Raw genomic sequence first — 23,040 nt, forward strand, 5'->3', positions numbered from 1 at the left:
TATTTTCAACAAAGTAATTTATTTTTTCCTGAGAGACTAAATTCAGTACAATATTTGTTTTCATAACATTCAACATGTTTTATGTCAAACTTAACCACTTTCTATGCAGTGACTGTGGTGGAGTGGTCTATTTTATTTGACTACCCTCAATGTAATTCATTTGGTAGTTCTAGGCATATCAGTGATCAAAATGTTTCTCCCTACAGTTACTCCTGCATTCTCAATCAGTTTCTTCCGCACATCATCTAAGAAAATTTATGTGGTGTGATTACACTCTTTTTTTTTTTAATACCAGGATTTCTAAAGCTAAGAAAAAACACTAACATCAAAAACATCAGTGTTTCTAGTCAAGGATATTTCAATTAAATTTCATCAGTACATTATATTATAGTTTAACTCATGCTAGAAACTTTAAAACCCAAGATCTTCTGAGTCACATAATACCAACATTTCATATTAATGAATAAATTATTCAGGTTCTAATACAAAGATATTAAGTGATGAGAAACAGAAAAAGCCAAGCTTTCAATTGTTCTTTTTAAAAAATACAGAAGCAAACAAATGAACATAACTACACAAAATATACACTAACTAATTGGCAAAACTAAACTAGTTAAAGATTAACCTAAAAAATACATTTTAGAACTTCGTGATACCCTCATCAAAGACAGCAAACTAAGGGTATTAAAACAAGAGTCATTATTTTAGTTACTGGGCATCGAGTCTAAAAGATCCAAATAAAGGAATGTTTTATTTTGATTCAATTAAATACTTTGAAATTGGAAATATTTAATAATTGATAGTATAATTAAAATTTAAAGAATATACACTAATGATTTGAACAGGTTTTATATTCAGTAACTTGCATGGTTTTCACACTGGCACTTTTATCACTAATTTAGGAGAATCAGATGCATTTCCCTCCATATACTTAGACACTAAGATTTCAATTTATAAATATGGTAGTATTTTAAATATTAAATTTTTACATGAATATTGGGTTTATCTTTGTTTTCCTTTGTTTTCTAGGTATTATCCAGTTTTATAAGGAAAATACTTTTAAATCACAATCAAAACTTGTCTTGTTTACTAAACTGTAACCATAATTGGGTTACAGTCACTTAGACTCATTATTTGGAATTACACTTATTAAGGCAGAACTAAATGAAACTTATCTCCTAGAAGAATTTCACATTTGCATTTACCTGCACTGAAGAATGGATCTAAGCAATTTTTAGCCGTAAGGGGATATTTAATTAAATAAACTTGCTATCTTTGACTACTCAGAACTCCTGGAGTAATCATCTTTACCTTTGAGTTCACTTTAAACTGTATCTGATTCATTCCAAGCAGATTTTTAAATAGAAGTTAGACTTCATTGAAGTATGAACTTTAAATCTGAAAGAAAATTAATGTACTGAAAGTTTGACAAGTTCATTAAAAATTTTAGCACATCTTGATACATTTACTTATCAGCTTTTAAACTCTTCCTTCTGCTGGCATTTCCTTAATGTTTATTTGTTTCACCTCTCTGGTTCATTGAATTGCTACTATTTATTTCATGGACTTTATCTTCACAGTTTACTAGATCTTGGAAAGCCTTTTCCATGTCAGCTTGGCCCGATGTACTTGCTGTTTTTGGCAAGGTCATCTGCAGTGCACACCACAGGGTAGTGCGTGCTTTCCGAGTAGCTACACACATCTCTTTAATTGCTGTAGCAAGAGCAAAAACATCTGTAAAATAAATAGGTTATTTCTTATTATTCACTTAAATACCCCTTACATCTTAAGCAGCTCAGTGCTGTTGCTATTAAATGGTCAAACATTAATTTTTTTTTTTTTTTTTTTTTTTTTTTTACAAAAATGGTGATGGCTAAGCTAATGAAGTACCTTGTTTTTTAAACTACTTAAAAGTATTATTACTTTATCTTTGATCTATATAGCAATGACCATGCTTTGGTAAAAGAGACTGTATCTTAAGACAGGTATTAAATTCCAATTGAGTTTACACTTTAAAAAATCCAATAATAGACACTAAAAATAAAAATAAAAAAAAAGACAAGTATTATGATTAAGTGTATAAAATTAACAAAACAGAACAAAATACTTTGGGAATAAGTAATATAGTGATCATTTGCTAATTTGTTATTTAGATAAGTATTACTTTTAGAAACCCAATCTTTTGGACTGGAGATACAGCTCAGAGGTTAAAAGCACTGGCTGCTCTTCCAGAGATACTGAGTTCAATTCCCAGCAACAACATGGAAGCCCACAACCATCTATAAGAGATCTGGTGCCCTCTTCTGGCCTGCAGGCATACATGCAGAACACAATAAATAGATAAATAAAAAAAAAATCCAATCTTTTAATTTCAGATCTGATTTTATTAATATTCAAATTATTACACTGCTTTATCAAAAGAGTTTGCATTAACATTTGTACTTCTGGGGCTGGAGAGATGGCTCAGCAGAGCATTGGCTGCTCTTCCAGAGGTCCTGAGTTCAATTCCCAGCAACCACATGATGGCTCACAACTATATATAACAGAATATAATGCCCTATCTTATGTATGAACACTCATACATAAAACATAAATTAAAGCCAGGTGGTAGTGGCACATGCCTTTAATCCCAGCACTCGGGAGGCAAAGCCAGGTAGATCTCTGTGAGTTTGACGCCGGCCTGGTCTAGAGAGCAAGCTCCAGAACGGGCACCAAAACTACACAGAGAAACTCTGCCTTGAAAAACCAATAAACAAACAAACATATATATGTATGTATATATATATAAGCAAACAAAACCCCAAAACATTTGTACCTCTGTCATCTTGGCACCTAGGCACTCCTTGTCTTTGCCGATTTGAAGCATTAACAATTTCATCCTTTCTACGTGACTGTACAATGTGAATCGACTCCAAGTGTCTATCAAGAGCAGTAGAGATATTAGCATGAAGGGGAGAGCTTCGAAGACGTTCCATTTTGCCTAGTAAAGTCACAACCTGAGGGAAACAAATTTTGATAAGGCAAACAAGTCTTTAATGAAACATAGCAGGGAGGAGAGCAACAATAATCATTTAGTAAATAAATGGATGCTTACTGTGTCCTAATACTATGCTAGGGGAAATAAAAATGGAAAGTTTTATACTTGCTTGTGTATATTAATTCTAAAAGTTGTAGTTGAGTACTGAGAATAAACAATGAAAAAATGAAATATTAAACAGCCATGTCACTGACAGTACAAAGATAAGATCTGATATTGTTTTTGACAAGTCATAAACAGAAGACTGTTAGTAAGAACCACCTAAAGGAGAATTGAGTTAAAGGGACAAGTACAGCCAGGTGTGATGACACACACCTTAATCCCAGCACCGAGGAGACAGAGGAAGGCAGACCTCTGTAAGTTCGAGGCATGGACCACATAGCAATTTCCAGACCAGCCACAGCTACATAGTAAGATACTGTCTCAAAAAAAAAAAAAAAAAAAAAAAAGGAAAACAAACAAACAAATAAAGGACAAGAACTATTGATTAATCCTGACCTCAATAAGTTCTTTTTCCAGGTCTCCAATGTTTTCTTTTTGGAATACAGAAACAGATAATTGTAACTAACAGCTTTTTTTTTTTTTTTTTTGTAAAAGATTTTGCACATGCAAGCACGAGTGTGTGTGTGTGTGTGTGTGTGTGTGTGTGTGTGTGTGTGTGTGTGTGCATCTGTCTGTGTGTCTATGTGTGTCTTAAGAGACCAGAAGAGATTATGGGAGCTTCTGCAGCCCACTGTGCAGCCCACTAAGAACCAAACTCATGTTCTGTGAAAGAGCAGGAAGCATTCTTAACCTCTGAGATATCTCTCCAGCCACATCTGTAGTTTTAAGGCATCTATAATACAGACGATACAGGTTTAAGTTTACATTGAAATGATACAACAAATTATATGCTAATGAAAATGTGTACTGATTCTAGTGCTGGGACTACAGGTGTGCACCACCATATTTGGCTTATGTTGTGCTAGGGCTTTTTGTGTGTGCTAGACAAGCATTCTATCAACTGAGCTACACTATCTCCAGTCCCAGGAAAGTTCCCAGTCTTTTTGTTAATGAGCTTTAAAAATGGCACCAGGGGCTAGAGAGATGGCTCAGCGGTTAAGAGTAATGACTGCTCTTCACATCCTGAGTTCAATTCCCAGCAACCACATGGTGGGTCACAACCATCTATAGTGTGATCTGATACCCTCTTCTGGCATAAAGGTGTACATGCAGATAGAGCACTCATATACATAAAACAAATAAATCTTAAAAAAAAAAAAAACTTTAATCTTAGCACTTGGGAGGCAGAGGCAGGTGGATCTCTGAGCTCAAGGACAGCCTGGTCTACAAAGCAAGTCCCAGGACACAGCCAGGCTACACAGAGAAACCCTGTCTGAGCATGGGAGGGGGGCACGACACACATGTGCCACACAAAAACAGCAACAACAAAACCCCCCAAAACAAAAAGATGGCACCAGAGCTAGGGAGATGGATTGCTAGATAAAGTGCTTGCCACCTAAGTGCAAATACCAGAGTTCAGATTCCCAGCACTCATATGTAGATTTTGGCAGTCTGCCTAGAATACCACAGAGACAGCATCCCCTGGGCAAACTTGCTAGCTAGATTATCCAAACTGATGAGTTATGAGTTCAAGTGAAAGACACTGCCTCAATATATACGGTGATACTCAATACTAACCTCTGGCCTCTACAGGTATGTGCACACACATACATATATACCCACATAGGTGTAAAATACACACACACACACACACACACACACACACATATATCTATATACACACACATACATACTTATATATACATATACACCACACTTTCATGCATGTGCAAAGCTAAAATGTTACTGGGTATATTAAATTAGTATGGGGAATATGTTTAATATGCCTAACATCTGTCAAAATCTAAACAATGTAAATTAAGAACTTTTTGATTAACCGACATGTGAATATCAAGTAAATAAAATAATCATCATTGGGAACTAATTATTATTATTATTATTATTATTATTATTATTATTATTATTATTATTTTCTGGAGCTGAGGACAAAACCCAGGGCCTTGCATTTGCTAGGCAAGCACTCTACCACTGAGCTAAATCTCCAACCCCGGGAACTAATTATTAACAAGTCTGTTCCAAGTGTTAAATATTTTCCTCCTATTGTACACCAGTTAGATCTTTGAGGGGTGAATAGATTTAAAAAAAGTATGCAAAAACTCCAGTGAGCTAAAAATCATGTTTCTAAATAGGGGAGGAACAGGAGGGTAATGGAGGCAAGAAAGACACATTTTGTTTTGTTTTCTATCATGTGGAAGCTAGATTGGAATGTGTATGACAAAAGCAGAGAGATTACTTAAACGGAGAAGGGGACCAAGAAGGCAATGGGCAGGTAATTAGCAATATATAGTGAAAGGTATTATGGGATGTCATAGTTTTCATTTTTTAACATTTTTTAAAGATTTGTGTGTGTGTATGTGTGTATGTGTGCATGCACGCATGTACCTGGGTTATGTGCATGTGAATGCAGGTGTCCTTAGAGACCAGAAAAGGGGCCTGAATTTTCTGTTGCTCCAGTTGGTGGTTGTGCTGCCTGATGAGGGTGCTGTAAATTGAACTCGAGTCTTCTACAAGAGCAGTACATGCTCGTAACTAAATAATCTCTCCGTCTCCTACACTTACTCATTTTTCTATGTACGTGTGTGGGTATACATATGCATGACCCATATGTGAAAAATCAGAGGATTAACTTACAGGAGTTGGTTCTCTTCTTCCACCCACCACGTGGGTTCCAGGGATTGAATTTAGGTTATCAGCCTCCACATTAAACACCTTTACACATTGAGCCATCTTTCAGGCTTTTATTTTATTTTATCTTTGGTTTTTCGAGACAGGGTTTCTCTGTGTAGCTTTGCGCCTTTCCTGAAACTCACTTGGTAGTCCAGGCTGGCCTCGAACTCACAGAGATCTGCCTGGCTGGGATTAAAGGTGTGTGCCACCACCACCTGGCTTCTTTCAGGCTTTTTAAAGCACTTTAAAGTGTTGGATTTCAAAAGCATTCTTTCCGTTGGGGATTAGATGCCAACATGGGTTTCTTTAGATTACTAAAAATATTATGTTATGGTGCTGGGAATGGAAGTCAGGGCTTCACACATGTTAGGGATAAGTCTACCACTGATTGACAGCTATCTCTAGCCCACTCAAATGACTTACTAAATGATTACAAATTAAAAGACTAAATGGAACTATTCTTGTCTTTCTCTAATATTCATCATAGTTATAGAACAAAGATGAACATATTTGAGGTGTGTTGGGGAGGTAGCTCAGTCAATAAAGTGCTAGCTGAGCAAGCATGAGAACCTGAGTTCAGATCCCCAGAACCTTTGTTTCTTTTTTGTTTTTTTTTTTTTTGTTTTTGTTTTTGTTTTTGTTTCTAGAGACAGGGTTTCTCTGTGTAGCTTTGCACCTTTCCTGAAACTCACTTGGTATCCCAGGCTGGCCTCGAACTCACAGAGATCCGCCTGGCTCTGCCCCCTCTCCCACCCCCAGCAAACTTTTGTTTCTTAAAGCCAAACACAGTGGTGTGCACCTGTAATCCCAGTGCTAAGGAAGTGAGCTAGCCTAGATAAATCAGTGAGCTCCAGGTTCAGTTGAGACTGTCTCAAAAAATAAGGTGGAAAGCAATTGAGGAAGATACCTAATGTCAACCTATGGACTCAATATGCGCGTGCGCACACACTCAAATATACACACAAAAGAACTTTTTGTAAGCTATCTGTAAGTGGTTTTACTGTATTTTTTTGTTTGTTTTCAGCCCAGGTTGTTATCAAACTCAGTATTACAGCTGAGGCTGGCCTTAAACTCTTGATCCTCCTGCCTCCACCTCCCAAATGCAGAGTTTATACATATGCCATCACACCTGGCTGTAAATGTAATAATAAAATCCTTCACAACTCTAACTTGCTAAAATCCTTTAAATTTTTATCAAGTAATTTAAAAAAGACCACTATTGGATGTTTTTACAGCTTACTCTGGCTTGTTCTCGAAGTTCATCCACAATTAAGCGATCAACTCTAGATGGGTTGGAAGTCAATCTTGGAATTGGAGTATTATTAGTACTGGATACTTTTTTTCCTGGATAATTCTTGGCAAGGGCTAATTCAGTCTGTAAAATATAATTTTTAGATACTAGCTTTTAAAAAGTGAATAATATCTTTCACAGCTCTAAGAAACAGAAAAAATTTCTCTTTAAATAAAATTGTTTTGGTATCAAAATGCAACTAATAAAAACCACAGTTATAGTATAACTTAGAAAATGAAAATCTGAGCTGGGTGGTGATTTTAATCCCAGCACTTGGCGGGCAGAAGCAGGAGGATCTCTGTGAGTTTGAGGTCACTACAGAGTGAGTTCCTGGACAACCAGGGCTACACAGAGAAACCCTGTCTCAAAAAAAAAAAAGAAAAAAAAATAAATATAAGCCACAATACCATAATTTTCTCATACTTATACTTTAATACTCTCCAGCAATTTAATACTTTAAAAAAGAAAATCTACTTCATAGAAAATTTAAAAAGAGAACAACTGTTTCAAAACCCCGATCTTTCAATCTTTAAATAACCTAGCTAAGTCCTTATAGCAATGAATTTAAATACATTACAGAAGAATTCATCTTAAGAATAAGTACTTAAATCATACTGAGGTTAACAAAGAGAAGCAGATGGAACATACTATTACTTCTAAATGGGTGGTTACCTTTTTCCTCTCCTTTTCTAATGCTCTCCATTGTTCATAGCACTCTTCTAGACGAATATGAAGCTCACTAGCTGGTCCACTTCGGGTTTTAATTGGTCTTTGAAATCCAAACGTTGGCACAAAGCCAGAAAAGGAATTATCACCATACATCATATCATTAAAATAAGGATATAAATGGCTTAAGTCATCATAAGAAAACAAATCATAGGAATCCAACAGTGGGACAACTGAGTGGCCAAACGGGTGGGTAGATCTTAGGGGAAACCCATTTGAACCAAGTTGTTGAAAACCCTGATTATGTCGTAAATCTCCCATCATATAATTATTAGAAAAGCATGAGGTCTGTGTGCGATTCACACGGCTATTAATATTGCTGTCTCCACTTCCTTGTCTGTGGCTATTAAAATGACCCTGTGACTCTAACAGATCTTGGTATGTATTTTGAGGTAACCCATCAAAATGCTTTGGAATGTCTTCAGGATCATAATGTCCACTCTGGGGCTTGGCTTGAAAATTATGTTTGTTTACATTTTCTATTATCCCATATTGTGAAGCTGAATAGCTATCACAAAATCCATTCGGCTGCTTTATTTTCTTCTCTGTAACCGATTCAAAGAGATTGTCTTCTCCAGTCTTTGTTAGTCCTTCCATGTGATTCACGGATTGAATTCTTTCTGCACCGTTGTAACTAAAATCAAAACTAGAAAACGCTGACGGGTTTTCTTGGCAATACTTCTGAAATAAATTGCTGTTTGAGGTTAAATTTGTAGACGATAGTTGGGGGAAATCTGAAGAATGGTTAGAACCTTTTGAAGCTGCACTTAAATGACTATTTAATTTCATCAAGTTACCTTGATTTCGATAAGGAATAGGAAGGTTATTTTTTGTTTGAACATTCATCCAAGTTGGTCTGTTTAAACTGATACCTCCTGAAGATGTTGCTGAATTTGAGAATAAATTCACTGATTTAAAATATTCAGAGTTTAGGGGATCAGGCTTAGCAAACTGTTGCTTTTCAGTGACATTAGCAAAATCATTATTAGCTGGACAAGCTGTGTGAGGCTTTAGTCCATATTCTGATTTTAAGCCAAAATCAGCGGTGAATGCTGCTTCCTTTGCAAACTGTTTTTCTGTCAGATGTGATGTTGTTTTTGGAAATGCAAAATTCTGCTGGTCAGGTATTGTCTCTTCCATTTTTTTCTGATTTGCTGGTTTAACTTGAAATAACTTCGTATAGGCATCTGCTTCCACGGTCGGTGTTTCAGGTGTGCCATTGGCTAATTTTTTACCATCTTGAACACTAAAATTTGAACATTTGTTAAGCTTTGCCTTATTAGGATGAGCATATTCTGGGTATCTACAATAATCAGCATTTTCATTATATCTATTAAATTGGGAAAGAAATATCTCTGCCCTTTTATGCTGTAATGGTGTTTCAAGACCCTTAGCACATATTTTCTCTCTTCCATAAGAGTAAGTATCAATTCCTGATTCTTTCATGATATCAGACAGACCTGTTTGTGGTGTAAAACAGTTTTTAATAAATGGATATTCTTGGAAAGTTGCCTTAACTGTATCATTTGTCTGAATATTGTAACAATTAGAATGATCACTTCTTGAGAGGTACAACCATTGTTCTTCAAGATCTAAACCAGTATATCCATGATAAAGTTCATCTATTTTTTGTTGTGGTGTGAGATTATTATTATGCAAGTATTGCTTTTCCACTGCTGACACAGATTCACCACTATAAAAAGCTTGCTGAGAGATAGTTGTATCTATTGGCCTTTTGGTTTCTGTTAAGAGGTCATGGTGATCTACAAATCTGCTTGTGTTCATTGGCCAAACTGATTTTAAATTGGAGGAGCAGGTCCTAGAACAAGTAAACATATTTAATTACAATTTCAGTCTTGGAGACTTTATTTCCTCTGGAAACATTAGGAAAGATTCAAAAAACAAACAAAAAAACCAAACTAAAACAAAAAACCATTTCTCTTACCCAACACTTCACCAATCTTTCCCAACTACCACTGCTTCCAAACAATTCAATCATATGAAATGTGCTATCTGTTGTAAGAGGTGTGGGCCAGGGGCTAGAGAGATGGCTCAGAGGTTAAGAGCACTGGCTGCTTTTCCAGAGATACTGAGTTCAATTCCCAGCAACCACATGGTGGCTCACACCCATCTGTAATGAGATCTGGTGCCCTCTTCTGTCATGCAGGCATACATGCAGACAGGACACTGTATACATTATAAATAAATCTTAAAAAAAAAAAAAAAAAAAAAAGAGCTGTGTGCCAAATAAATGTGAGATAGCACACACAGTGACATAGCACAAGTCATTACTTATGTTTGTGATGCTAGTGTAAACAAGCTTACTGCACTGCCAGTTTTAATAATATAGTACACAGCTATGTGTACTATATTAGGTGATGATTTGACTATGTTACTAGTTTATGCACTTACTGTAGTATATTTAAAAATTTCAATTTGTTTTCATTATTTTTAATTATGTTTGTGTATGTGTCTACAAGTGGGTATGTCCATGTTTGTTCAGTTTCCTCGGGGGCCAAAGGCATTAAATCCCCTAAAGCTGGATACACAAAAGGTTGTGAACCATCTCACATGGGTGCTGAAAAATGAGGTTGGGTTCTTTGGAAGAGTAGCAAGTACTCTTAACCACTAAGGCATCTTTCCAGCCCCTCTGTGTTTTTATTGCATGTTTTTTTAAAAAAAAATAATAAATTAACTGTAAAATGTCATTACACTAGCATCAGCCTTGTGTATTCTATGGTTACACTGCCATTTCTCTCTCTGACTTGTCTATTTGTAGACAGCATCTTGTTATAAAGCCAAAGTCAACTCCAAATGCTTAAACCCTCTAGGTAGCCCAGGATGGCCTCCTACTCTGGATTGTACTACCTTAGCCCAAATTGAGATTACAGTCATGTGCACCCACTCAGAGCACTTCACAGTTACTGTGCCTTTTGACTACATCAAGAAGTCACACTGAATGATTGGCCTGTACTATTTAGCTTTGGGTAGGAACTGTTCCTGTGACAGTGCAATAGTTTATTGATGCATTTCTTGGAACCTGTCCCCATCATTAAGCAATGAATGACTATATGATTTTAATTTTAATATCTTCACTACACTTTTCTAAAAGTTGTTAATCAAGGCCTGAGGTAGACTTATGGGTCTTACACGAACTGTTTGTGCTAAGCAGATAGTTTTTTCTTTGAATAGATTATTATATAATTCAAAAGTGTGTTGACCACAATTTTTAATGAAAAAAGATGTTTTGCTTAAAATATTTTTGAAACTAAAGTATTTTAACTAGTTACATGTGTATGGCATATTTTCTTATTTATTAATAGGGCACTTGGGTAATATGGCCTCCACACCCAAATAAAACAATTAAAACATTTTAAACTTCTACTGCACGAATAAAATCCATATGTATTTCTGCAATGAGTAATGAGTTTTATCCTTCGAGGTCTAAGTTTAAAGCTTCTTGGAACTTATGTTCCTTAAGCCAAACTTTAGCTCATGAACTCAAGGGAAATAACTATGAATTATGCAAGAATATTTTTTCAAATCAAAGTTCTTAAGCAAATAAAACCTTAGGCTGAACTTTCAATTGTATGGAAAGTACTTCAGCAAAATCAAGGCTCCTAGAAACAAATATTTGAAAATATCTACTACTATCCTATGATCCACTGTTAAATAAAAATAAATGTTAAACAACAAAGTAACCTAGTATATGTCCACTAAAAGGTCCATTATACACTATAAAGTTTATATACTAACCCTTCAGCAAAATAGGGCTGTGACTTATCCTGTTCTTCCAAAATGTTAGACACAAGTCCGTATAAGTCTGTTTCACTGCCATAGTCATTTCTTTCGGTCTGAACCCTAAAAATGAATATCATATATGAACTATATATTTATTAAAATATATCAATTTCTCCTTCTATACATATTCCATTATTTTTCTTTTTTATTCATTTTTCTTTCATGGTGCTAAAGATCAAACCTAGGACCTCATTTATGCTAGACAAGTATTCTAATCTTGAGCTACAGTACCATCCCCTCTAATCATCTTTTCAGTAAGATATTTAGACTGACTCTCTACAGCATTTCAAACAAGGAAAAGACAAGAACATTTTCTAAGTTCAGTATATTATCTACTATACATAAATATTTCTCCATTTCAAGTCCTATATCTAGTTTACAAAATGTTTCTCATTTCTCTATAACATATGCTATTAATTTTAAGTGACCAAGATACAAATGTCTGAATTAGAGTGTTAGAGAAATGCTTGGTAGCACACCTGAAAGCATGTCTAGTTCAATTATACACCATTCTAAATCTGTTCAGTCTTTTCATTTGTTATTTTAAAACTAAATGAAGCTGGGCATAGTGGCACATTCCTTCAACGTCAGCACTCTAGAGGAAGAGGCAGGCAGGTATCTATGACTTCAAGGCCAGCCTGGTCTACATAGTGAATTCCAGGACAGCTAGGATTATGTAGAGAGACACTGTCTCAAAAAGAAAACAACAAAAATAAAAACTGAGTTGTTTGAGGCCAGCTTAGTAACCTGCTTGAACCAACAAGAGAGATTTTTTTCTTATTTTCTTTCCAACACTTCAGATTGTTGGGATATTTTAGAAATAAAAATATATTTGACTAACACTAAAATATTTAATTGAGAAAGGTAAACATTAATAGTCATCTAGTTATCTGTTGAATAGAAAATCATTTGAAATATTAAAATTATACTACAAGGGTATGTGACTTACAAACTATACATTAAACAAAAACTGGTGCCATCAACTCTAATACTTTTCCACTATACAATGTTACTTTATAAAGGTTCAATATGAAATTTTCTTTGTATATAAGATCTAGAACATTCTTTATTTAATATTTGCCAAACCATTAATATTTACAATTGTGGGAAAAAATACAGAGTGGTCAAAGTAAAGTTTTACTTTTCTTTAGCACATATTTTTATGAAGTTTGAATTTTTTTCTTTTTCTCTCTCTCTCTCTCTTTTTTTTTTTTTTTACATAGACAGTCACTTTGTAACTCTGGCTGTTCTGGAGTTCACTATGTAGACCAGGCTGGCCTTGAACTCACAGAGATCTGCCTGTCTCTGCTTCTCAAGTGCTGGCTTTGAAGGAGTGTGCCACCATACCTGGCCCTTGAATTTTTCAATGGCATCTATTAACTTCAATTATTTTTGAAGAATTGTGTATTATATAGTCTAATATTTCATTACCCATAACTTTAAATTTTCAATGTTTTTAATGAGTAGGATTCAACAAATATCTGCTTCCTTATAAAACTAAAGATATATCAAGCCTCCATTAATAGCTCCCTTATATGTAAATTAAAATAATGTAAAACATCACTCCTAAGCTTCTCCTTCTAATAGTTTTCTGTAGTGTTATATGTGTATGTGTATGTGTGTGTGTGTGTGTGTGTGTGTATACTTATATTTTATTTTTTGGTTGTGAGCCTAGCCTTTAATGGCTGAGCCATCTCTCTAGCCCATACTTACATACATACATATATATACATACACATATACACACACTTATATACGTATTTATATGTATATACACAACCATTATATAGATGGTTATAGATGGTTGTGAGCTGCCATATGTTTGCTAAGAATTGAACTCAGAACTCTGAAGAGCAGCTAGTGCTTTTAACCACTGAGCCATCTCTCTAGGCCCCTAACCCTAAACATTTTAATTATGTTTAGGGTTGGCAAGATGGCTCTGTGGGAAAAAGTGCTTACCACCAAGCCTAATGACCTGAGCTCCATCCCTGGGACCTACATGGTAAAAGAAGGGAATCAACTCTCTCAAGCTGTCCTCTAACTTCTACGTGCGCGTGTGCATTTCTTAAATTTTAAAAATGTTATCTTTAGAAAGAAGAACTTAAGAAACCTGTGATTTGGGGTCTGAGAAGTGTTTCAGTGCTTAAGAGCACTTGTTGCTTTTTGTTTGTTTTGTTTTGTTTTTGAGACGGAATTTCTCTGTGTACTTTTGGTGCCTGTCCTGGATCTCACTCTGTAGACCAGGCTGGCCTAGAACTCATAGAGATCCATCTGGCTCTGCCTCCCGAGTGCTCAGATTAAAGGTGTGCACCACCACCACCCAGCCACAATTGTTGCTCTTATAGAGGACTCAGGTTCAGTTACCAGTCACCACATGGTGACTCACAACAAACCATAACTACAGTTTCAGGGGATTCAACACCCATCTGACCTCCATGGGCAACAGGCACACACACGGTACACAGACATGCAAGCAAAACACCTATACATGGAAAATACTCTAAAAAAAATTTTAAGAAATTTGAGACTATGTGTTACTGCAATCCCAGCACTCAAGAGGTAAAGGCAGAAGGATGACAAATAAGAAGCCAAACTCTGTCTAAAAACATGAACTAAAAATTATACACAAATAACTGACTAGTTTAAGCTTTCTTAAAACTTTGATGAACATAAAGTTATAATCCCACAATATTAAAATAGAAGAGCTAGAAATCCAATATACTTTGATCCCTGTGAAATCAGACTTAAAACCAACAACCCATTTGGCCTGATCAATGTATCCATTTACCTGTTCTTTACATTGATCTGAGAACTAGGAGGTTGTTTGATATCGTCTCCGTAAGTAGACCATGGTGCATAGAAGAGTGAGGAGTCTATAGAGTTTGCATACTCTGTTGATGAAGAGAGTGGAGTGCAGGTCTGCCTTAGGTCTACATTGTCTTCATTCTGAAATTTTAAGGAAATATTTCTACATCAGAGAGATCAAAATTTCATTTATTAGAGAGTATTAGCAAAATAATAATGAAACATAATAATGCAAGTGTTAGGAGTTCAGATAACGATATTCAACGCTAGAACATAATTATCTCAAGACTTCTGCCAAAAGCTGGAATGTAAACATTTGCTGGCCATTACAATTTGCTGAAATTCCTCAACTCTGTTACAGTACTGACACTGAAACAAATACAGACAGTACATAAAAAAACATGTTTGTGTTGCAATAAATTTTGATGTACAAAAGTTATTAATTAGATCTAGATCTTTTGTTAAAACTAAAGATAATCAAATCTCCATTAACAGCTCTCTTACATTAGAAAAAAGGGATCAGCAAGTGAGATGGTTCAGTGAGTACAGGTGCTTGCCGCCAAGTCTGACGACTTGAGTTTGCATGTGGTGGAAGGACAGAGTCAACTCGTAACATTCAAGTTGCCCTCTGACTTGCACACATGTGCCATGGGCACAAGTGCCCTGTGTCTCCCACCCCCAAAAATGTTAAGTGTAATCGTTTTTAATTCATAAAGGTAGGAGCAGAGACATGGCTCAGAGGGTAAAAGTGCTTGTCCTTGAAGGCCTGTTGACCTGGAACCCACAATGGAAGGACGGAACTCCAAAAGCTGTCCTCTCTCTGTGTGCCATGGAATGTGTGCACGTATACTCACATGTCCATATCATACACAATAATAATTTCAATTTAAAGGTTAAGTTAAAAATAATGGAAGTAGACATCATTCCTTTAGGTTTTTCTGTGCAACAACTTATTGATAGCTATAACTGCTGTGTTTTAATATTTTAAACACAGAAGACTTTGTGTGGATATTAGTGGTATTATTTTAAGTAAATTATACACAAAATTCACTTTTTTTCCTAAATAGAAAAAGTCCAGGCTGGCCTTGAACTCACGAGGAATGGCCTAAAATTTTTTATCTTCTTGCCTCTATCTCTCAAGTTCTGGTATTAGGAGTGCATAACCATGCCCGGCTTTACAAAATGTATTCAACAAAAACATACAACTACGTAAAACTCTAATTTTCATATAAATTCCACACACATTATTTTGGTTAATCAACTTAGGAGACAAATATTATCTCTTTGTTGTTGTTGAGACAGGGTCTTACTCTGTAGCTCAGGCTGGCCTGGAACTCACTTTATAGCCCAAGCTGGCCTTGAACTCACAGCAATCCTCCTGTCTCAGATTCCCAAACACTGGGATTAAAAGCAGAGCACCACCTGGCTTCTGTATTTTCAAAACAAAGAAACTGGGTCTGAGAATATAGCTCAGTGGCAGAATACTAGCCCATCATCACACATACACAAAAAACAAAAAACAAAAACAAATACACACACACACAAAAAACAACAGCAAATACATGATGAAATTGAGCCAAAACTCAAGATCTTACTCCTAAGCAAGGGCCTTTTTCACAACTTTTAAATTTTGAGCTTACTTTGTATTTCCAAGAGATATTATAAAATAAATAAAAATATAAATATTATCATCTCTTTAGAAATTTTAAAGCTATTACTACCATTAAAAGGAAATCCCAGAAATTGGGTGTGATGATCCTCATCTGCAATCCCAGCACTTGTGAGATGGAGGCAGGAGGATTAGGTTAGCCTCAGCTATACGATGAGTTCAAGACCAGTCTGGTCAGTATCAGACTCTGTCTCAGAAACTAAAGATGACCTGAATGTCTGATCTTTCCCCCTCCACCTTTCCAGCACTAGGAATACAGGTTTGTACTACTACACTCAGTTCATGCAGTGCTAGGTATCATTCTCAGAACTCTGAGTGTGCTAGGCAAGCACTCTATCAACTAAGCTATATCCCTAGCCCAAGGACATACTTTTTGATTTAAAAAAAAAAATCTACTAAAATAATGAGCCAATGAAAAACCTTTTCTTGGGGGGCTGGAGAGATGGCTCAGCAGTTAAGAGCACTGGCTGCTCTCCCAGGGGATCCAGGTTTAAGTCCTACAATCCAAGGCCCAAAACTGTGTATACCTTAAATTCCAGTGGATCCAACAGTTTCAGACAGATAGACATGCAAGCAAACACATAAAAAAGTTCTCTGATCTCCACATGTATGCTATGGCATGTTTCTGCCCTCCCCGCTCCCCGCCCCAATTTAATTTTAAAAATTTAGGTTCATATAGGACAATATAACTGCAATAAAAAAATTAAAAGAAAAAAACCTGTTTCCCCAGCTTTCAGATTCTGACTGTGGAGCTTTTTCAACATATATGAGACTAGAGTTGTAGCTCTGATGTACAGCACATAGCAAGTGCCAGGTCCTGGGTTTGAGCTTTTATTTAAAACAAAAAAGAAAAAAAGAATAGAAAAATCTTTTCTTGGCCTGAAAAGATGACTCAGTGGTTAAGAGCACTGTCTGCTCTTCCAGAGGACCCAGGTTCAATGGCGGCTCACATTTCAGAAGATCTGACGCCCTCTTCTGGTTTCCGGAAGTGGTGCCCAGACATACAAGCTGGAAAAACTATCATACATATAAAAAACTTTAAAAATTAGAGAAAAAAAAATCCTTTTTTATTTCCAAAGCCAAGTGTGTATTATGCGAACTCTATTTAAAATGTTTTCCTCTGGACCAGTGAGATGGCTTTCGGGGGTGGGGGTGCTTGCTGCTAATCCTGAGGACCTAAGTTCAAAGCCCGGGGCCCACTCTGAAAAGTCCTCTGAACTCCACATGTATGCCACGGCACATTCCCGTCCTATTCCCCCAAAACATTTAATTTAAAAAATTGGGTTCTCTATAGGATAATACAAATGCAATTAAAAAAAAAATGTGTCCCCCAGCTTCTGACTGTCGAGCTTTTTCAACGTAGACGGGCCTAGAGTCGAGGCTCCGCTGTACAGCCCGTAGCGAGTGCCAGGTCCTGGGTTTGAGCTAGAGCACCGACGGGGACGAGGAACAGGCGGGGGTGGGGTGGGGGGACTGGAGGGGAGTCACGAAGGAAGCTGGCGGGAGGGGGACGGGGACGGGGACGGGGGGACGGGGGCAAGGCGTTGAACGCGACCATGGACCTGCGCTTTGTAGCAATCGTAGAAGGACGTGGAGCCGGTCAGCATCATGCTGTTGAACACGTCGGACAATCGGCTGCTGGTGTCGACACTGAGGTTCCAGCAGCGGTTCGCGCTTCCACGGAACGCCACCTTCGGCTGCTCGGGGAGGGGGGACACGGAGACGCGAGGTCACCACGGGGCGGCAGCCGGGGCGGCCTCACTGCAGATCCCGGGGGTGGGGGGCGCGGACTCGGGGCCCCTCGCTTCGGCCCCCGCTTCCCTCTCTTCCCTCCGCCCCGCCGGCCGCGGTGCGGCGCGGCGGCTCTGCGAGGCGGACCCTCGACGGCCCTGACGGACGGACGCAGGCTGCGGGCCGCACGGCCTCGGCGCCTCGACAGGCTGACAGCCGACGGAGGAGGCGGCGGCGGCGGCGGCGGCGCCACACCCAGGCCTCGGTCGGCCCGCCAAGCCCCGTCAGGCCCCGCCGACGGCCCCTCTTCCCGCCCGCCCCGCCGGAGCCCCAGGCGCCTTCAGGAAGCGTGCCGACCGACCGACCGACCGACGGACGCGGAGGCGTCTCTCCCGGGTCGCCACCGTCGAAGCCCCGCAGGTTACCTCAGGTCCCTCCCTCAGGCCTTGGGGGTGACGGGGCCGGCAGGTGTCTCCGCCGCTCACCTCCATGACGGGGCCCCCCCGCCCCCAGCTCCTCCTGGACGAGCTACAGCTCCTGGGGTACGGGGATGAGGGAGGACGTCGAGGCCCGGCTCCCTCAGCCCGCACCCCACCGCTGCCGCGGCCGCCCTCGGCGCTGCCCGGAGCCGGTCTGTGGGTGGGGGGCCGGAGCCGAGAGGGTGCGACAGAGGAGGAGCCGTTACATCGCGACCCGTGGCTCGCGACTGGGCACCGGCCGCCGGCGCCCCGCCCCGCCCACGCCTCGCAGGCCCGGCGCCCCTCATCGCGCACCCCTCATTGGCCCGCTGCCCAGCCAATGGGCGGCCGCCTCCGGGCTGTTACTCCCCGCCCCCCCACTCCAACAAGGCGAAGAGAGGAGCAGTTAGCCGAGCGACGTCGCTCAGGCCACGTCTAGGATTTTCCCGCCCAAAGTAAGCTCGTTCGGGATTGGCCAGAACGGACGAGCCGCGGCCCGCTGATTGGCTGAGAGGGGGGGCGCCAGCCCGGCGGGCTTGGGAGCGGTGCTCGGAAGATTAGGGAAATTGCACAGTAACTGGCCGAGGACCCCCCCTCACCCAGCCCTCCGCCCCGGACGCTGTGCCAACAGCTTCGTTTTGTGTCTGGCTCCCAGAATTCCGCGGAGCCTCCAGCCCCAGAGACTGCTGCAGCCTCTCCCAGAGGGCGAAGAAACAAAACCCTCGTAGCAACGGTTAGAGGGTGCGAAGCAAGCTGCCCGCGCGTGCGCGGTCCGAGGCTCAGGCTTCCTTTAGGGCGAAGGTATTCGAGTGCAAAATGTGAATGTGACGTTTTGAACAAACTGCACCCTGAATTTTTTTTTTTTTGTCGTTTTTATTTTTATTTATTTTTTTTATATTTTTGTTGTTGCTGTTGTTTTAAAGCCATTCCAGGGACCTTGCAAGCAGTTGACATAGGCAGGCTGATTAGGGCTGTGATGGTCACAGAAAATGCAAGACCCGTCCCGAGGCAAGCCTCAAAATGTGTGTGTGCGCGCGAGCGTGGGCACACACAGACATGGTAAAGAAGTAAACGCGGGTGTCTTAGGGTATTTGCACTTAAAAATCAAAAATCGAGAAGAGCCGGGTTAAGCGGATACGCATTTAGCTCAGGCACGAATGGAAGTCGACCGGAGGACAAGTTTACTGGCCCAAGCAGGCCTGACCGTTATTTCAGATTCACAGTCATCTGTGACTCAAGATGAAGAGTGATAGAGGAAATACCGAACATCCAACGCTGGCCTCCCCACAGATGCAAGTGGGCAAGCATGCACACACACTTACGTTACACACGAACACAAAATTTTAAAAAAGAGAGACTTGGGGCCAGGCGGTGGTGGCGAACGCCTTTAAATCCCAGCACTCTGGAGGCAGGCGGATCTCTGGGAGTTTGAGGCCAGTCAGGTCTACCAAGAGGCTTCCAGAGCAGCCAAGGCTACACAGAGAAACCCTGTCTAAAACAGAGAGAGAGAGAGAGAGAGAGAGAGAGAGAGAGAGAGAGAGAGAGAGAGAGAGAGAGAGAGAGAGAGAGAGAATAAAATAAAAGAAAGTAACAAAAAAGATTTGGAATTGGGGTGAGAGCTCAGTCAGTACTTGCCTTGAAGTGTGAGAACCCGAGTTCCATCCCCAGAGCCTGTGTCCAAAAACCAGGCCTGATAACTCAAATTTATACCCCAGCACTGGGAAGATTACCTGCAGGCAGATCTCTGTGCCTCGCCAGCCAACCGACCTGCTTGGCCAATTCCAGTCAAGTCTAATCGCAAAAGACAAGATGGGGACCAGTTGATGGCTCCATAGGTGAAGGCACTTGTCACCAAGACTGAGGGCCTGCATTTGACCCATTATGGAAGAGAGAATCAACTCTGCTAAGCTGTCCTCTGGCAACATGTGTTCTGTCATACATGCATGTCCATACACATACACGCACATATAATAAGTAAACAAATTGATTTTTCTTTTGAGAGTCTTCTGCATAGCCCTGGATGCCCTGGAACTCACTGCATAAACCAGGCTGGCTTTGAACTTACAGAAATTTGCTTACCTCTGCCTCCCCAGTGCTAGGGTTTTAGACTTGCACCACCATGCCTCACTCTGATTTAATTTATTTTTATTTTATGTGCATTGGTGTTTTGCCTGCACATTTGTCTGTGTGAGGGTGTTGGGTTCCCAGGAACTGGAGTTACAGGCAGTTGTGAGCTGGTCTATGGATACTGGGAATTGAACCCTGGTCCTCTGGAAGAGTAGTCAGTGCTCTTAACCACTGAGCCATCTCTCCAGTCCCCTGATTTAATTTTTAATTTAAAAAAGGCCAGGCTGGTCCATAGAGCAAGTTCCAGACAGCCAGGGCTACACAGAGAAACCCTGTCTCAAAAGAAAAAAATCCTTGAAAAAGATGGATGGCGCCGGAGTGTTGATACCTGAAGTAGGTGTCTGGCCTCCATCTGTATGCTGTTATGTAACAGTTTCCTTGGCGATTGAAACATTCTCTGCAGGGAGGCACCTTAAGCAGGAAGGCAAACAATACCAAAGAGTTCAGGGAAGTCCCTGAAACCCACCAGATCCACTAGCCACTCCCTGCCAGATTAAGCAATAAAAACCTATAGTCCCTCTCAGAAGATAAGCCAAAGCTGCCAAAAAAAAAAAAAAAAAAAAAAAAAAAAAAAAAAAAAAAAAAACCCAACCAACCAACCAACCAACCAAGCAAACAAACCAAAAAACCTCTCATGCCAGACCAGCTGCCTGGAAGAGGTTTAGACCAACTGAGACTCTCCAGCCTGTTGAACTGCCTGCCGGCCTGCAGTGTGCGCCAGGTCCCCAGGTCCCCAGCTTTGTGAGCTGTCGCCATGCTGGGGTGGGCTTTGGGGATGCAGCTGTCATGAAGTCATTTCTGCTCCTATAAGTGAGCCCAAGAAAACTCACTGGTTCACCAAGTTGGACATTGGTCTGTCATGAGTTCCCTATCTGGGGTGAGTAGATGTGTGTCATGTCTCCCAGGGAAAAATTTTTATCACACAACATATGCACACTCACATGCTTGTGCACTAGCACATGCATATACAGCTACATATGCACAAACATGCACACACATTATAGTTAGTGTTGTCAGACACTGCCAGAGTGATGCCTTTTTACTTTTCATCACTAGACAAGAATGGCAGCTGTTGTACCTCCTCACCAGGATTTGGTATAGTCAATGCTTCGGTTTTTAGCCATCCAGTGAAACATGCAGTGGCATCTCATTATTGTTCTATGTTCTTTTGCCATGCTGGGACTTAAACCCAGGGCCTCACACACGCTACACTAGTACAAAAGAACAATGGTGCTGTGGAATGATCCTTCTGTACCCTGTGAATGTGTGTTGCTCTCATTGGTTGATAATAAAGCTGTTTTGGCCTATGGCAAGGCAGGATAAGGTTAGGCGAAACCATCAACCTGAGGACTCGGAGGAGGAGGGGTAGAGTCGGTGAGAGATGCCGCAAGCCACCCAAGAAGCAGGATGCTGGAGGACTGGTAAGCCATGGATCATGTGGCTTACTAGATTAATTAGGATGAATAGGAATGGGTAAATTTAAATGTAAGAGCTAGTTAGTAATAAGCCTGAGCCATCGGCCAAGCATTTATAATTAATATGAGCCTCTGTGTGGTAGTTTGGGAAGTGGCTTCCGGGATTTTGAGAACAAGTGGTCTGGAGAGGACCCTGCATTTACACATTTGCTCTTGCTGCGAAACCCAGTGACGCAAGTTTGATCCCCGGACCCACATGACATTAGGAGATAACCACCTCCCACAAGTTGTCCTCTGACATTCATGCTTGTGCCATGGCACACATTTCAGCCCTCACCCCCCCCACACACAATAAATATGTAATAATTTTTAAACACAAGTGCTCTGCCCCTGAGCTCCATACCTAGTCACTATGCTCAGTTACATGTTTGCTTAAATATCTCTGGCTTCTAATTGTATGTTTTCTCTATGTTTTAGTGCTCCAGTTTCCAGACAAGCATCTCAACATGTGATCTTTAGACCAACAGAGTCAGCACCACATGGGAAATTGGTTAGGATCTCATGTATTTGGGCCCCACCAAGACTTATTGAATGAGAAACTGTGGAGATGTAACCCAGTAATGTGTGTTATTTTGTTGTTGTTTTAATATTGTTTTTTTCTTTTTTAAATTTTTATTTATGTGCATTGGTGTTTTGCCTGCATATACATCTGTATGAGGGTATCAGACACCATAGAACTGAAGTTGTGAGCTGCCTTGTGGGTGCTAGGAATTGAACCCAGGTCCTCTGGAAGAACAGCCAGTGAGTGCTCTTGGCTGCTGAGCCATCTCTCTAGCCCCTGTGTTTTAACAGCCTTCCTGTCGATGCAAACTGAAGTTAGGAAGCAGTTTTCTGGGCCAGCGTTGTTGCTATGGCAGCCTCCAAGCATCTGTAGCTACTGAGATCTTGTAACATGACTAAAATAAATATAGACATTGTACTGTAAATGTTAAGTATACCCCAGGATACCAAAGACTCAGCTGGAAAAGGTGAAATACCTCATTAATACTTTTTTACTTTGTTTTGTTTTGTTTGTTTCAAGACAGGTTTCCCTCACACTCACAGATCTGCCTGTCTCTTCCTCCCGAGTGCTGGGATTAAATGCCTGCACCACCACCGTCCATCGAATATCTCATGAATATTTTTTGTAT

At 40.0% G+C, this 23,040-nt stretch overlaps 1 protein-coding gene across 1 annotated transcript; it reads right to left on the reverse strand.

The window, feature by feature from the left end:
* Meioc (meiosis specific with coiled-coil domain) lies at positions 1-18,417 on the reverse strand. Its single transcript, XM_037201127.1, has 8 exons — positions 18,336-18,417; positions 17,682-17,816; positions 14,434-14,591; positions 11,601-11,705; positions 7,791-9,663; positions 7,068-7,202; positions 2,816-2,996; positions 1-1,734 (listed from the first exon to the last, which is right to left on the reverse strand). Exons 1-8 carry the CDS (start codon positions 18,339-18,341, stop codon positions 1,508-1,510), a joined length of 2,820 nt encoding a protein of 939 aa, XP_037057022.1. The 5' UTR covers positions 18,342-18,417; the 3' UTR covers positions 1-1,507.
* Between the last annotated feature and the right edge of the window lie 4,623 nt (positions 18,418-23,040).

The sequence above is a fragment of the Peromyscus leucopus genome, chromosome 8b (assembly GCF_004664715.2).
Source record: "Peromyscus leucopus breed LL Stock chromosome 8b, UCI_PerLeu_2.1, whole genome shotgun sequence".
Lineage (NCBI taxonomy): Eukaryota > Metazoa > Chordata > Mammalia > Rodentia > Cricetidae > Peromyscus > Peromyscus leucopus.